Genomic DNA, 12,946 nt, shown 5'->3' with positions numbered 1-12,946 from the left:
AGCTAAGTTCATAGTAATCTGATTTGCCACATGCAGCTTTAACATATATACCTCTGCCACTATATCATAGCACGAAAACATTTGTGAAGGTGATAGTACACGTTCAAATTAAACATCAAATTCACACTTCTCAGTTCATATTTTAAGGGTCTAGTGTCTTCAGGTGCTGGTGCTGATTTCCAAACTCACATATGTTTTTTTTCTGTATATAAGTGTTGATTCTGTGATCAGAAAAGTCCACATTACTGATATACTTATATGGATAAATTTTGGTGTTGTAATTCATTTAATTGCAAGCTATGTTTTATCATATTTTATCTTAGTATAACAAGATTCCAGGTCTATCTACCTGTGGTCTTGATTTATGTTTCTAGAATCCTGAAAATTTCTGAATACATGAAATGCAAAACAAATTTCCCCTTGGGGACAATAAAGTTAAAGACGAGAGTCGAAAGTTGAATTGGTTTGTTTCAATGTGTCTCATTTGAATCATTACTGTTGTGCTAGATGTCAAGCGAAGAGCAGGTTTTGGACACTGGTCCGTCGCTGTGACAACCAGTGCATAGTGTCCATTGCTGATCTCGAAATCCAGCTCCTTTACAGCAGTAATCCTCCCCTAAATGCACACACAGAAAGTAAATGTATGTTCACATTTTTCTGTAGTTGCTTTGCACACCGCAGTATAATCATCACTGTTATCATTTCTCACCGTGATGCTGTTGATGTTAAAGGTCTGGATCAGGTTGCCGCGAGCGATGGCATATCGCAAGGTGCCATTCAGACCCTCATCAGGGTCAATGGCTGTTACCGTGGCGATGGTGGCACCCACTGTTTCTGGTCCCTCGCTCAGCACTGTGACGTACTCCTCCTCAGGAAATTCTGGGGCATTATCGTTCTCATCCACAATGCGAACATAGATGGTGGTTGAAGTCTGTGTGAGAAGCAGAGAAACACGAAAAACTTTTACAGCTGTAACCACTATTAATGGATTATATTTAACGCTACTTAAAATGTGTGATTCACTTCCGCCAAAGGTGTCAGCTGGGCCTGGCTGTGAAAACAAGTCTTATAGTCCAGTCATTGTTATAATAATGAATGCTTCTACAATGATTCATCGTCATATTAGAGAACAAAGATCAAGCACAAATCAGGAATCTACTTGAAGGCTAAACCTACAAAAACCACATCAGCAAGTCTCATAATCTCCATTCATTATATTATAATGATGACTAAACAATCATATCTTAGAGTAAACATATTGCCGTCCTCCTTTATGATGGACGTGTGATATTAAGAATTCATTTTACATGGGAGAATGGGACAGGACATTAGGAGCATATTTAGTTACAGACAGAATGAAAACCAAAAGGAAATCTAAGTGAGGCGGAGAAAAGATTCTTCATGTTGTCCAAAAGCTCTGATTCCTTGTTGCTCCATCTACTGACTCTGGAAAAAAGCAAAACCTAAAATGTAAGTGAAGAGGGAGAAAGACAGCAGTACAATCCTAAAAATATTCCACTTCATCAAACCACTGAAAGATTCTGATATGAACGCAAAAATATAATTGTGTAGAATAAAGGTTGAGTGCAGAGACCAGTCTGACCCTGCTAGTTTTCTATCCCAGTGCTACTAAAAAGATGGACCAGCTGGCTGGCAGCTTCAGGCTGTGGTGGTTAAAGAAGCTGTTGAGATTTCACAAAACTGTGATTTCAGCACAAGTTGCAAGCAGTGTGTGTGTGTGTGTGTGTTGGTGAGTGTTGGTGAGTGAAAGATGGCATAATAATAAGACTAAAACACACCTGCTGAGTATCCAGACACCATGGCTTTATCTAGTATGAAATATACTATATTAATTTGTGTGTTGACAAACTGCAAACATTTCAACTTAGCACTACTATACTATACTCTATAGTTCCTGAAGTTAAAGGGCCACTCCACCTATTTTACATATTAATAGCACAGGCCATTAGTCATGTGAGTAGCCTTTAAAAACAGTTGTATGTTTTCTGTGGCTCTGGAGGAGCTTTGGCAAGTTTGAGGAAAAAAGGATAACGCTGATCATGCTACAGGCTTCTGCTAGGAAACTTTTTAGAGGCCAAGCTGCCAGTGTCTAACCAAAGATGCTATTGAGTTGCATTATGGGAATTGTAGGATCCAGTGTTTCTGGAGTGTAACCAATAATAAGGACTAGAAGTCAGTATCTCTGCCTTTGCTTCATTAACTTTGAACATTCTTTTTTTTAATCAAGAGAAAATCTTTAAAAAATCTCTTTAAAAAATTGCCCAACCTTGTAGTGCAATACAACATTTCTGGAGTAGCCGTTTTACGTTTTGTGCCTAGTTTATAAACTTTTTTCCCTATGCACTATTTATTTGTGTATATTTACGTTGCCTCTAAGAGACAACCTTGTTCATCTCTGCTACTCTGTGGGGGGTGGGGCAGGGGGAGGGAGAGAGAGAGAGCGAGAGAATGACAGTGGGGGAGGATCGTTGTGGCTCCGTGTATCACGTGGTTTTTTCTCAGCTCAGTACAGAAGGCTCAAATTGAGCTGGAAACAAAGTGTCAAGGGACTGTCACCCACATCTCTGTGTGTTGGTTTAAAGCTGAGTTAAATTGCCCAGTTTGAAAGTGAAGGGAACAAAAGAGTTTAACCTAAGTTAATTGTAGAAGTAGTTTTTTCAACTTTTTTGGCTCAACATCCAGACGACCATGACGTGGGGACTACCCCGTCGGAGTCCACTTTGGGAGAAGTTCATGTTTTGGTTTTGCTGTGTTCTGTTTAACATAGCTGAAGGTAAGCACAAAAGATAAAAACACTGTCATCCTCCTCTGAGCTGTTGTTGTTTAACTGGCTGATCTAACTGTTCGGGCGTGTGCCAGCTTGTTGGCAATGTTCTTTAACTGACAAACCAATTCACTGATGGGAACAGTAGATTGTTGGTTTTTTTCACTTTAAACGAAAAGATATTCGACATGCACGAAATAAGATAGCCAAGGTAATGCTGCAGTAAGTCTAGAAAAACAAAAGTACTGTTTGTACTGTATAGTAGCCTAATAGGTGATAAAGTCATCAATATGAACTCAGAAGGGTTTATATATAAAAGCGGTGTCAGGACACTGCTGTCATATGACTGATCTGATATAACTAGCCTAAGCTCTGTTGATTTTACAGCTTACTAACTTCTCTATTTTCAAACTCAGTTTAAATTCTTGATTGTAACCAGGGATTTCTTATCTTTAGAACTCTCTGTAAAAATGTTGGCGTAAACACATATACTGTTAAGTATAAGTTTTTCAGATTCCGTTTGTTGTCATTTGTTGTTTTGAGTCGGAACATCTGGTGTGAAGCTGTTTTAAAGCCCCTCCCGTGGGTTGTTGTAAAGTGTAAATCCATCTTAGCCGCAAACTGGAGCGTGGCTGTCCACGTTTTTAGACCGTCAAGTGCGTTGACTTGTCTGAGATGAATTCAGCGACCTAGTAATTTACCCACCGACTGAAAATAAGTTATTGCTGCATTTCCACAGAAATCCAGTGTTTTAGCGGCGGCTGTAATCAAATGTGGAGATTTGGCAAGGACTTTGGTAACTGCTTGAAGTTTGTTGGAGAGGAGAAGCAGCTGTTGCCTAAAGGGCGCGCGGTGTTTCACTTCAAACGCCCCTGAAACCTCGCAGAGGTGATCGGCTTTCGGCTTTAGGATTTGGTCCATTTAGATGAACTCACGATAAACCCGTGAAAGGAAAATAAGGATGTTTACTAAACCTTTAGACCAACTCATCAAGAAAAATATCGAATAATATCGTTCAGAACATACTTAGTTTTCAAATGTTTGTAGATAATAAGATATATAAAAGTGCTAATCTAATGTACAGTTTGTAATAGTTTTTAGTGTAAACAGTGTTAGTCATTTCAGTATTTATGTATCCTGTGGAAACTCTTGAGGCTCCAATAAAAGACTCAAGATTACCTATAAGACTCCAGTGCCCTGCCCTGTTATGTCTTCTTTGTTTGGAAGTTTCCTTCCTTTCAGCCTATGATGAAAACAGCTGTTTGTGCCACTGCCAATAATGGGTTTCTCCTCCACAAACCACGACTTGAGATAAACAGACCAATAATCAGTGTCTCTTTTCCTCTCCGTCGAGATAAGCATTTGCACTCCATGGAGCACAATGGCACAGTCAAAAATGGTCAATGAACTCTGCAGGATGTGACCACTCTCTCTTTCTTCGTCTCGACTATTTTCTCCTCCTCAGCTCATGCTGTGCATTGATCCCCTCTACTAAATGAATAAATCATTATTAGGGTGCAGCAAATAAAAATGGTTTCCTGGGTCAATCTCATCAACAAGAACAGTCCTCAGGGAGACAAAATCTTTCTCCGGTGTAATTGTGTTTATGTGTGGGAGCTTACTGCATGTGCATGAGTAAGAAGTAGACAGTAGAGGAGGGGAAACCCTTGTTCTGTGACTTTTGCAGATATTGCATTTTTAAAGGTTTTTCAAACAGTTGTAGTCATCATCTCAGTGTCACATGTTCAATATGCAGTGAGAGGTAAAAAAAAAACCCCTAACAACAGTGACCTTCTCTACTGCTGGTCACAATGTGTCTCCCACACTGGTGATTCTCTGAACAGCCCAAGGATACAGCATTGACCACCAATGACAGGGTATTGACTGCTTCTAGTTACAGCAGCAACAACAGCAACCTAATGTGCTTTGGACAGTAAAGATCTGAAATAGTAACAGTTACAGCACAGCAATGTAGTCACATTATGAGAAGCCCTTTAAACTGAAAGAGTAAGCAGGAAAAGACTTGACTATTTGATAATAATTAAATCCGTTGGCTAAAGTTATGTAATTGCAAACTTTGCTGCAAAAAGTAATTTTCTTCTGTTTCAAAAATACAAAAAGTCCCATTTACAATTTCAAAATGACATTTCAGCTGCATTGTTGCTGCAGTTTTAAGAAGAAATGATGTTGCAATGATGTTGTAAATATGCTTACGAAGCTGTTGTTACACAATGCTGTAGTGTTGTAACTAAATTCATGAAGTAAATGCGGAGGAAGAAGAGGAAGTGTGGAACTAGGACTGAACTTTTCACAAACAAGTTTAGCACAAATTGGTTGACAAGAGTATAAAGGAAATGAAAATTGTCACGAAATGTTGTGGACATCTGAGTACGACGGCTCGTGTCTGACTCGTAACCAACTTCCTTTTATGATGTACTCTTATGGGTAGTTTGTGTCTGATGTGCCACACTTCCTGTTACTGAAAAGATGCATAATACATCTGCTCAGTATGCCAGCAGCTTCAACTGAAACTCTCTCTCTTTGTGTGTGTGTTGAGGGGCTAATCTGGGATCCTCCTGCTGGTTTCATTAACACCCTTTAATGGGCTGGATAATCATTATCACTACAGGTGTGAAAAAGGGTGGGGACTGAGGTGTGTGGGGAAGCACTTGTACAAACACAGGCAGTGAACTCATGCAAGTGAAAGGCTACCAGATTTACCAGTAGAGTATGTTTACTGGCTTGTATTGTGTTAGGATCTCTTTAATACAGAAGAGCAATAAAATAGACTTTGACAGAAGAGTATCCAAAGTAGCCAACATAGCAGAATTGAGGACATGTTTAATTAATTCACACAGGCCATGCTGCATGCCTGAATGTAAGAAAGAAAGCTGTCAGAGGCAACATGTCCTTAACAGGTGGCATTCAAGCTTAAAACAAAAGAGGGCCTGTTTCTGGGCCCTCAGGGGCTATCAGGATCCCGAGAACAGAGATCAGAGGAGGAAACTTAGATCTATAATAGAGCCAAAACACAGATGTCTGGTCTACACAAGTAAAAAAAAATCCCATCTGTTCCAGATATGTGGAAAAGCTTTGTTGTACCTGGTTGCAACCACATCAAAACAGTTCGGATTGTGCTGACACTATGGAAAACAACACCCACATGGCACCTAAGATGCAAAAACAAATTATATTCACTGTTTCCACAACTATTGTAGAAAGGCCTGATCTTGTCAGTAAGCTATATCTGAAATATATGTGATGTGTGTAATAGTTTTCTAGCTGGCAACCTAGTATCTTTTTGGCTCTCAATCAGGCAAATGTTAGATTTAATGTTGAACATATTTTATTACAAAAACTCTCTCCTTTGCCAGAAATCCATCTTCACTAGTGCAAATAGGGATAGAGAAACCGAGAGTTGTCAAAAAGAAGGGCAGGGAGGAAGGCAGGGCGGGTGTGAAACAGGAGAGGAGAAGGGCTTCCCCTCCTATTGTCCCACCACAGTGGCAGGAACAGCCGCGGGGGCAACAGTTTCACTTTAATCACCCTCCCTGGTCATCCTATTGCTCCTAGCACACAATGGGTAGTGCAGAGTTCATTCACACACCCGGGAACATGGCACGTACCTCACGCACTGTGACACATACTGTATATACAAACATGCACAGCTAATCAAAAAGCAGGGGTCATTGGCTGGTCAGCTACTGTATGTAATATCCAGCAGAGTGTAAACCAACCCCTTATTTGGCCACAAGCTATTATTGACACATCAAATCATCATTCTCACACTGTGCTTCTCCTACCCCCACAGGCAAACAGTGGTAGTGCAATGAAAATGTTTAATTCCACATTAATCACAAAAGTCTGCTGTCACAGCTCTCTATGGGTTTAAACTTTGAAGCATGTCGGAGTCCAATCAGTGATGCAACAGCATGTGTTTTGCCTTTGACAACAGATGGAAAACACCTGCAGTAACATCATTACTGATTGGGATGTGAGTAGAGGTGCAACCTGCTTGAAATTTTCAGCCCATAAAGAGCTGTGCAGCAGCAGCAGCAGCTGTAGCCTTCTGTTATTTAGTTTTCAACAGTAAGGAGCCAGACAGGAGGAGAAGTGGGAGGAGTGGGAGGAGTGGGAGCCGTGTTCGCGTGCCGGGACAACTCAGGAAGGAAGTCCACTCCTCACTTCTTGGCACTGGCCAATCCCCCCCCCCCCCAAAAAAAAACATTGTGCCACTGCGATAATACTTGCATGTATACTTTCTGACTGCAGTCCACTCCACCCACACATATTTCTAATATGCATGCACACACACTCCTGAGCAGCCTTCCTGTCTTCTCTGCAGCACGCAGCATTCTTGGATGCAAAACCACAACGCGATCTGTCACAGATAAAGGGTGGTAATGATGTGTTAAAACTGAGAGAGACAGAGTTCTGTTGCTTTTACATGCTGGATATAAGAGTCATTTATTATTTGTGTTGATGCTGCACGATAACTGTGTAGTGAAGGTGCATTGCATAGAGCAGGTTTAGAGAGTAGTTAGAGACTGCTTAGCCTGAGGATATGTTGGCTTTGTTGTGTTACTGCAATGAAATAATCATTCAGAGCACACATCAAGAGTTTGTGCATTCCTCTGCTGCAATGAAGAACTCGGAGCAGGATGTGGTTGAAGGCAGTACACAAATGGTTGAAGAGAATCGTTTATGCACTATGTAAAGAAACATCTCACAGCTGTCTTTTTTGGTTTCCTGGATGTACATAAAGGCACGAGCAAAGAATCTGACAGTCTTGTGAGGTAGAAATGGCCTTTTCACTGCAATTACTGGGTAATGATACTACACAGCAATAGTCAGTGGTGGTTGGAGGAGTGACCTTCAGTATATACTACAATTCAACCTGAAATATGTGAAAATGTATACCCTCATTCCTCCCAGAGCCAGTCTCTCTCTTGCTCTATTTCTGTCAATGATAGATGCAAGGTTAAAAAGTGCACACATACACACACATGTTAAGTTTCAACACTTTACCAAGTTTGATGGCAAAAGACATGTCACATGAGATCCTTTATATATTGGCTAGTATCTCTGGCTGTAGCTGTCTGGGAGGAACAGGCAATTTAACTCCCACAGGAGGTTAGTATATTTATTTTAGCCAGTAGACTATGTACTGTCTCACAGTATGAATACACAGAGCAGGAAACATACTGTGCTGACCCAAAATGCACAAAACCCCGGAAGCATGTAGTATGCAGAAATAGGACGTGGGAAGTTGTTGTCTTTTGGCAGCACTGTAGCTTTAAATCCACATTGAGATATTAAAGAAGTTGTGATAATTTGTTTTTGCACTGTGGTTATTTGTGATATGACTAGTGGTACCAGGCAGGAACTTCATCACACCTAACTTTAGCTAGGAAATCTTTTGAATGGAGCTGTGATTTAACTAGCAATTTCCTGTTTGAATATACCCTGTGATATCACGACAGTACTTTTATGAAACGTAAATCTGCCATATCTAATCAATTAAAACAAAGCTGCAATGAAAAAGTATAATGTACTTGTATTAGTATAAATAATCTATTTTATCATTAAAACCTTGTTGGCCTCTAAAGTTTTTTGTCTTAATTTTGTTGTCTTCCATTAATATGTCATATTTCATGTAGTTCATCTAGTTGCCACTGCGATCAAAATAAACTAAACATGTGACTTTAATATTTTTACTAAAATAATCCCCTCTTTCCTCTGGATTTTCTTTGTCATCTGCAATACACACTGGGGAATTGTGTTCCCTGAGTTGTAATTCTGAAGCAGTTCCTGTAATTTCCACTACATACAAAATGCCCCTCCTGTAGAATGATTGTCAGACTTTAACCCAAACCACAGTCATACCCCCAAACTTTATCATCTCTAACCTGGTAGAACTTGTTTTGGCTGTTAAATATTCGGAGAGGAAGCACTAGCTGAAAGGTCTAACTTAGGGAACTGAAACTGCTATATGTTTTACATTCTTCATACTTGTCTTTCCTCTCTAGCCGATGGCGAGATGTCTCATGCCTATGCTACACTGGGTGTTTCTGCCCCCCACCTGTACTACACCTGTCCCGAGGGAGCAACTGTCAAAATGTTGTGTGCCCAGAGAGGTGCCACCATGTACGACCATGATGTCTTGAAACGCGCCTGGCTTTTCACACAGCACAGTGACCAGCACTGTTCAGGACGGCAGGGCCCACGCGGTACTGTCATTAACTCTCATTCCCACAGCCTGCCCCCTGGGTTGCAATTTGGATCTACAGACAACAACTTCTGGGTGCTTCTGCAGAATGTGACGCACGCTGACCAGGGTCGCTACTGCTGTATGGTCCTAGACATCCGTGTGGAACATAAACACGGAAGCATCGTGCAGAAACCCCACAGCCACGTTCTACTCCAAGTGTCACCACGTAAGGATATTGAATTAATGGGTGTGAATGTTCAGTATATATGGTAAACTGAAAGGGGAAGAAGTTAACTTTCATAATCACAGTGCTAAGAAGGACAAGGTTGTTATGTTAATTTCCTTTATTCCATGAAATGTGGTCTGTGATTGCTCAGTGTGGCCTACGCCATTGTGCAAAAAGACCATTTGCTGTGGTGAAATGTAACTGTTACATTTAATGGGAAAAAACCCAAACCAATTCTATACTGTGATGTATGTGAGAAACAATGTATTTATTCTCTCTTTCCAGGGAGAAATGGATCTCAAGAGTGCACTGTCTGGGATCCCACGCCACCTGGAGGTATGTCACCTTATTCAAGCCTTCACGCCTCGTAGTTAAGAAATAAGTGGCCAGTTATTCAGTTTATTTAACTCACAGTCTGTCTTTTGTATCCCCAGGCTCTGTGCCAGTGGCCTTGGCTATTGCAGCCTGCATCTTGGCTCTGCTCTCACTGCCTCTTATTCTGGTGCTTGTGTACAAACAGAGGCACAACGCCCAGTCGAGCAGACGTACGTATTACTGATACGCACAAACAAGCACACACACGCATTTGTTTCCATGTCCACACCATGGGTCAAATATAAATCTCTCACTCCGGGTTGCCCATAGTGTTTTGTCCGTCACACATTTCCTGTCAGCGACGTGGATTAACTGTATTTCACACAGTAGGAAGCACATTCACACTCTATCTGTAGTGTTCCGCTCTGTTTCAATTCATTCACAATAGCCTATTTCCCGTTTCCTTTCTCCCAGGTGCACAAGAGCTGGTGAGGATGGACAGGTATGTTTTCCCACAGTCTGTCAGGCAGCTGGTCTCACGGACCATGGTCAATAACACACCTGCTCTTCAGAATAATAATACTGTGTACATGGATTTTCTACTATGTACTGGCCACACTGTTAACATTTTTTACACAATAGTTTCAGCCAAACAACCTGATTGGACCTAAACATGTTACATCTCTGCTGATTCATGCTAAAGAACAACAACATATAGCTTTATCATTGCTACATTTATTTTGATACATTATAAGATTACTGTACAACAAGAAAAGCTTTTGCTCAGAACATTGGTCCTTACTGGCATTTACACTGCATATTACTGTATGTTTTGTGCCACTTGAATATATTTTATGGGAAATCTATTAGTTTACTTTCTGATAAAAAGGGAGACTTTGTGGCCTACTGACAACATTTCACTTTTCAGAGAGTCTACATGTATTACAAATCACTAAATGAACTCAAAACATTTTGATACAGTATTAAATGTCCATTACTGACCAAGAAACACCAAGCATTGATTACTATAAGAAAACAACACAGACAGACATGAAACTTCTGTCTTGAGCAACTGATGAGTTGAAACAGTTTATTGCATCACATCTGCATTTCCTCCTAATCGCGATGATTTTCTTTCTTGTGTACGTTTATCTGTGTGTGTTCAGTGAGGCTCATGGCCATGAGAACCCCGTGTTTCTCGGGGGATCTCCGCAGATTAAGACGCGCACCGTTTCTCAGATCATGACCAGGCAGTCCTCAGAGACAGGACGCCACCTTTTGTCTGAGCCAGGAACCCCCTTCACTCCTCCTATTCATGGGGATGTGTTCTTCCCAATAGAAGGTAGGACACAAACACACACACACACACACATACACAAAGATGCTTATTAAACAGAATGAGACACTTAACTCATTTGGCACAAGCTGAGACATCTGACCCATTCTCTGTTCTGTTCATTTTCTGCCCATTAGCCTGGCTAAAACCTTCCTCTGACTATCACTATAACACAATGAAGTATGAGTAATCTCACAGTGAGTGACTTTCAGTTTAGGAGTGAGTGTAGCCATGGGTAGATTAGGCATTATTAACTAATTTCTGAAAGCATACACCTGACTACCCTCAGATTCACACTATTATATTTTCAAATGAAGTACAAAAGTACTTGGGACATAACTGTATTGCAGAAGTGTATAGTTCTGGAAATACGTGTTTCAAAATGTACACTCAGTATGACAAAAGACTCTGATGCAATCAAAAACCAACTAGATGTGCATTTTGCTGAAACATCCCGCATATGACGGAAGTGTTGGCGGAGTGACGCTCACGCTCTTGTGCAAAATTACATGTTCACACTCAGAAACAGCTGGTTTGAATCTGATGTGACTAAAAGAAAAAAAATTTTGCGTAGGGAGTTTAATTTCACTCCCCCACACAGCTGAAACCACTTGCTTATGCTGTCATCCTCTCAGTTCTTCTCTTGCCTCCCTCACAAGTCATTCTCCACCCATCAGCACTCTCATTTAACACTAATGGCCCCTTCAGCCGTTCTCTCTGCCTCAACTTGAAATAATACTGAAACATTAGTTACGGTGAAGGGGTTCAATCCTGAGTGTTTTTCTACCGATTCCCGGGGCACCTGTGCAGACATTCCGGGCATACTAAGGTGGATTGCCCCGTTTCCTGGTAGCACAAACTCAGATGGTACATGGGAGAGGAAAAAAACTTCACATATATTTTATTTTTCTGACCTTGGACAATTTAGTGTGCAAGAATTAACTAGTCTTAGAAATAGTTACTGGGGCTCATCCTTTGACCACAAACTGTATGTCAGAACTTGACATAACTTGTGAACACTGCGGTAAGCGTAAACAGGAGGTGAAAGTCAGCCACCCCCGGTAACAGTGCACTAATTGAGATGCTGCAGTTTTGCCTTATGTGCCCAAATAGAACTAGAAGCGTAATGTCACTAGTGGGAAAAGCTCTGCTTACAATAAGTGACAGATGGAAACTTCCGCTGCTTGATGGCATCTCAGATTACAGCTATGTCTCTCCTCTGGAGAGAGACACAAATATTGATAAAACCATCAGTGGTCCTTGAAAGAAAACATATCTTTTACATTTGACAGAGCTCATTTCCTTCAGAGGTCTACAAATGTTGTGCAGTATACACAGCTTGGTTTCATATCTGAAGTTTTCTGTTGCATGGATAAAAGTCACACTTCATCTTTTTTGACCCGCTGACCATCAACTGAGCGGAATTTAACTAGCAGCAGTTCCCTCTTCTGTCGCAACTCAGACTTGATGCCTCTTTGTTCCTTTTTTTTTACTGGGTTTCTATCTGAACTAAACTTATTCTAGAGAAATCTATCAGTTTCTGCGTATGGTGGCAGCACTCAGTAGGAAGATTTGAAAAAGAAATGCGGTCCTGTGTCTTTTGCAATATATGTCTGGCAGAAACAGAAAGCACAAATGTGAATGCGCAAACTCCCACATATCTAAATTTCCACGTCACCACATGGATGTGAAATGTGTATTTGTGCAGGTTGATACGTGTAGATTACCTGCTATCATCTCTATACTGTCACTGACCTGCACTTTTCTCTATTCCAGACACCATCCCTGAGTCTCCAGACTTGCTGCAGGTTTAAAGGGTGGTGAAACCTCCTTCATTGCTCTAACTGCTGACCTGGAAACAGTCCTGCGATTCTCTTCTTCTTCTTTCTACCTTCACAGCAATGTTGCCCTCATGGTCTGTCTCACAATTACCTCTACTGGGATTATCATCTGTACAATGTCTGGACTGCAGGAGGTATTTTTTATTCAGAAATTTGTTCCACCTGCAACAACAGCTGGGGGCCAAAAGCGAACTTTTGCTTTTGAGCACTTGTGTTGTGGCGGGTATGTAGC

The 12,946-nt window shown here is 41.0% G+C and overlaps 2 protein-coding genes across 9 annotated transcripts in view; one reads left to right on the top strand and one right to left on the bottom strand.

Annotated features, from left to right (window-relative positions):
- cdh23 (cadherin-related 23) overlaps nucleotides 1-12,946 on the bottom strand; it is a 186,439-nt gene that overhangs the window by 16,248 nt on the left and 157,245 nt on the right. For 6 of the 8 annotated variants that reach the window (XM_042433443.1, XM_042433447.1, XM_042433446.1 and 3 more), the window contains 2 exons: nucleotides 710-931; nucleotides 497-616 (listed from right to left, as the gene is read on the bottom strand). In XM_042433443.1, coding sequence (XP_042289377.1) covers nucleotides 497-616; nucleotides 710-931 — 342 coding nt within the window. Of the gene's footprint in view, nucleotides 1-496; nucleotides 617-709; nucleotides 932-7,060; nucleotides 7,167-10,778; nucleotides 10,866-12,946 lie in introns of those variants that run through there. The other 2 variants (XM_042433449.1, XM_042433452.1) reach the window with 2 other exon arrangements.
- Nucleotides 2,504-12,736, top strand: vsir (V-set immunoregulatory receptor). Its single transcript, XM_042433455.1, has 7 exons — nucleotides 2,504-2,794; nucleotides 8,815-9,222; nucleotides 9,508-9,558; nucleotides 9,657-9,767; nucleotides 10,012-10,039; nucleotides 10,704-10,879; nucleotides 12,650-12,736. Exons 1-7 carry the CDS (start codon nucleotides 2,710-2,712, stop codon nucleotides 12,685-12,687), a joined length of 897 nt encoding a protein of 298 aa, XP_042289389.1. The 5' UTR covers nucleotides 2,504-2,709; the 3' UTR covers nucleotides 12,688-12,736.

The sequence above is a fragment of the Thunnus maccoyii genome, chromosome 14 (assembly GCF_910596095.1).
Source record: "Thunnus maccoyii chromosome 14, fThuMac1.1, whole genome shotgun sequence".
NCBI lineage: Eukaryota > Metazoa > Chordata > Actinopteri > Scombriformes > Scombridae > Thunnus > Thunnus maccoyii.
The sequence above is the reverse complement of the archived record's forward strand: the minus strand, read 5'-3'. Positions and strand labels throughout refer to the sequence as shown.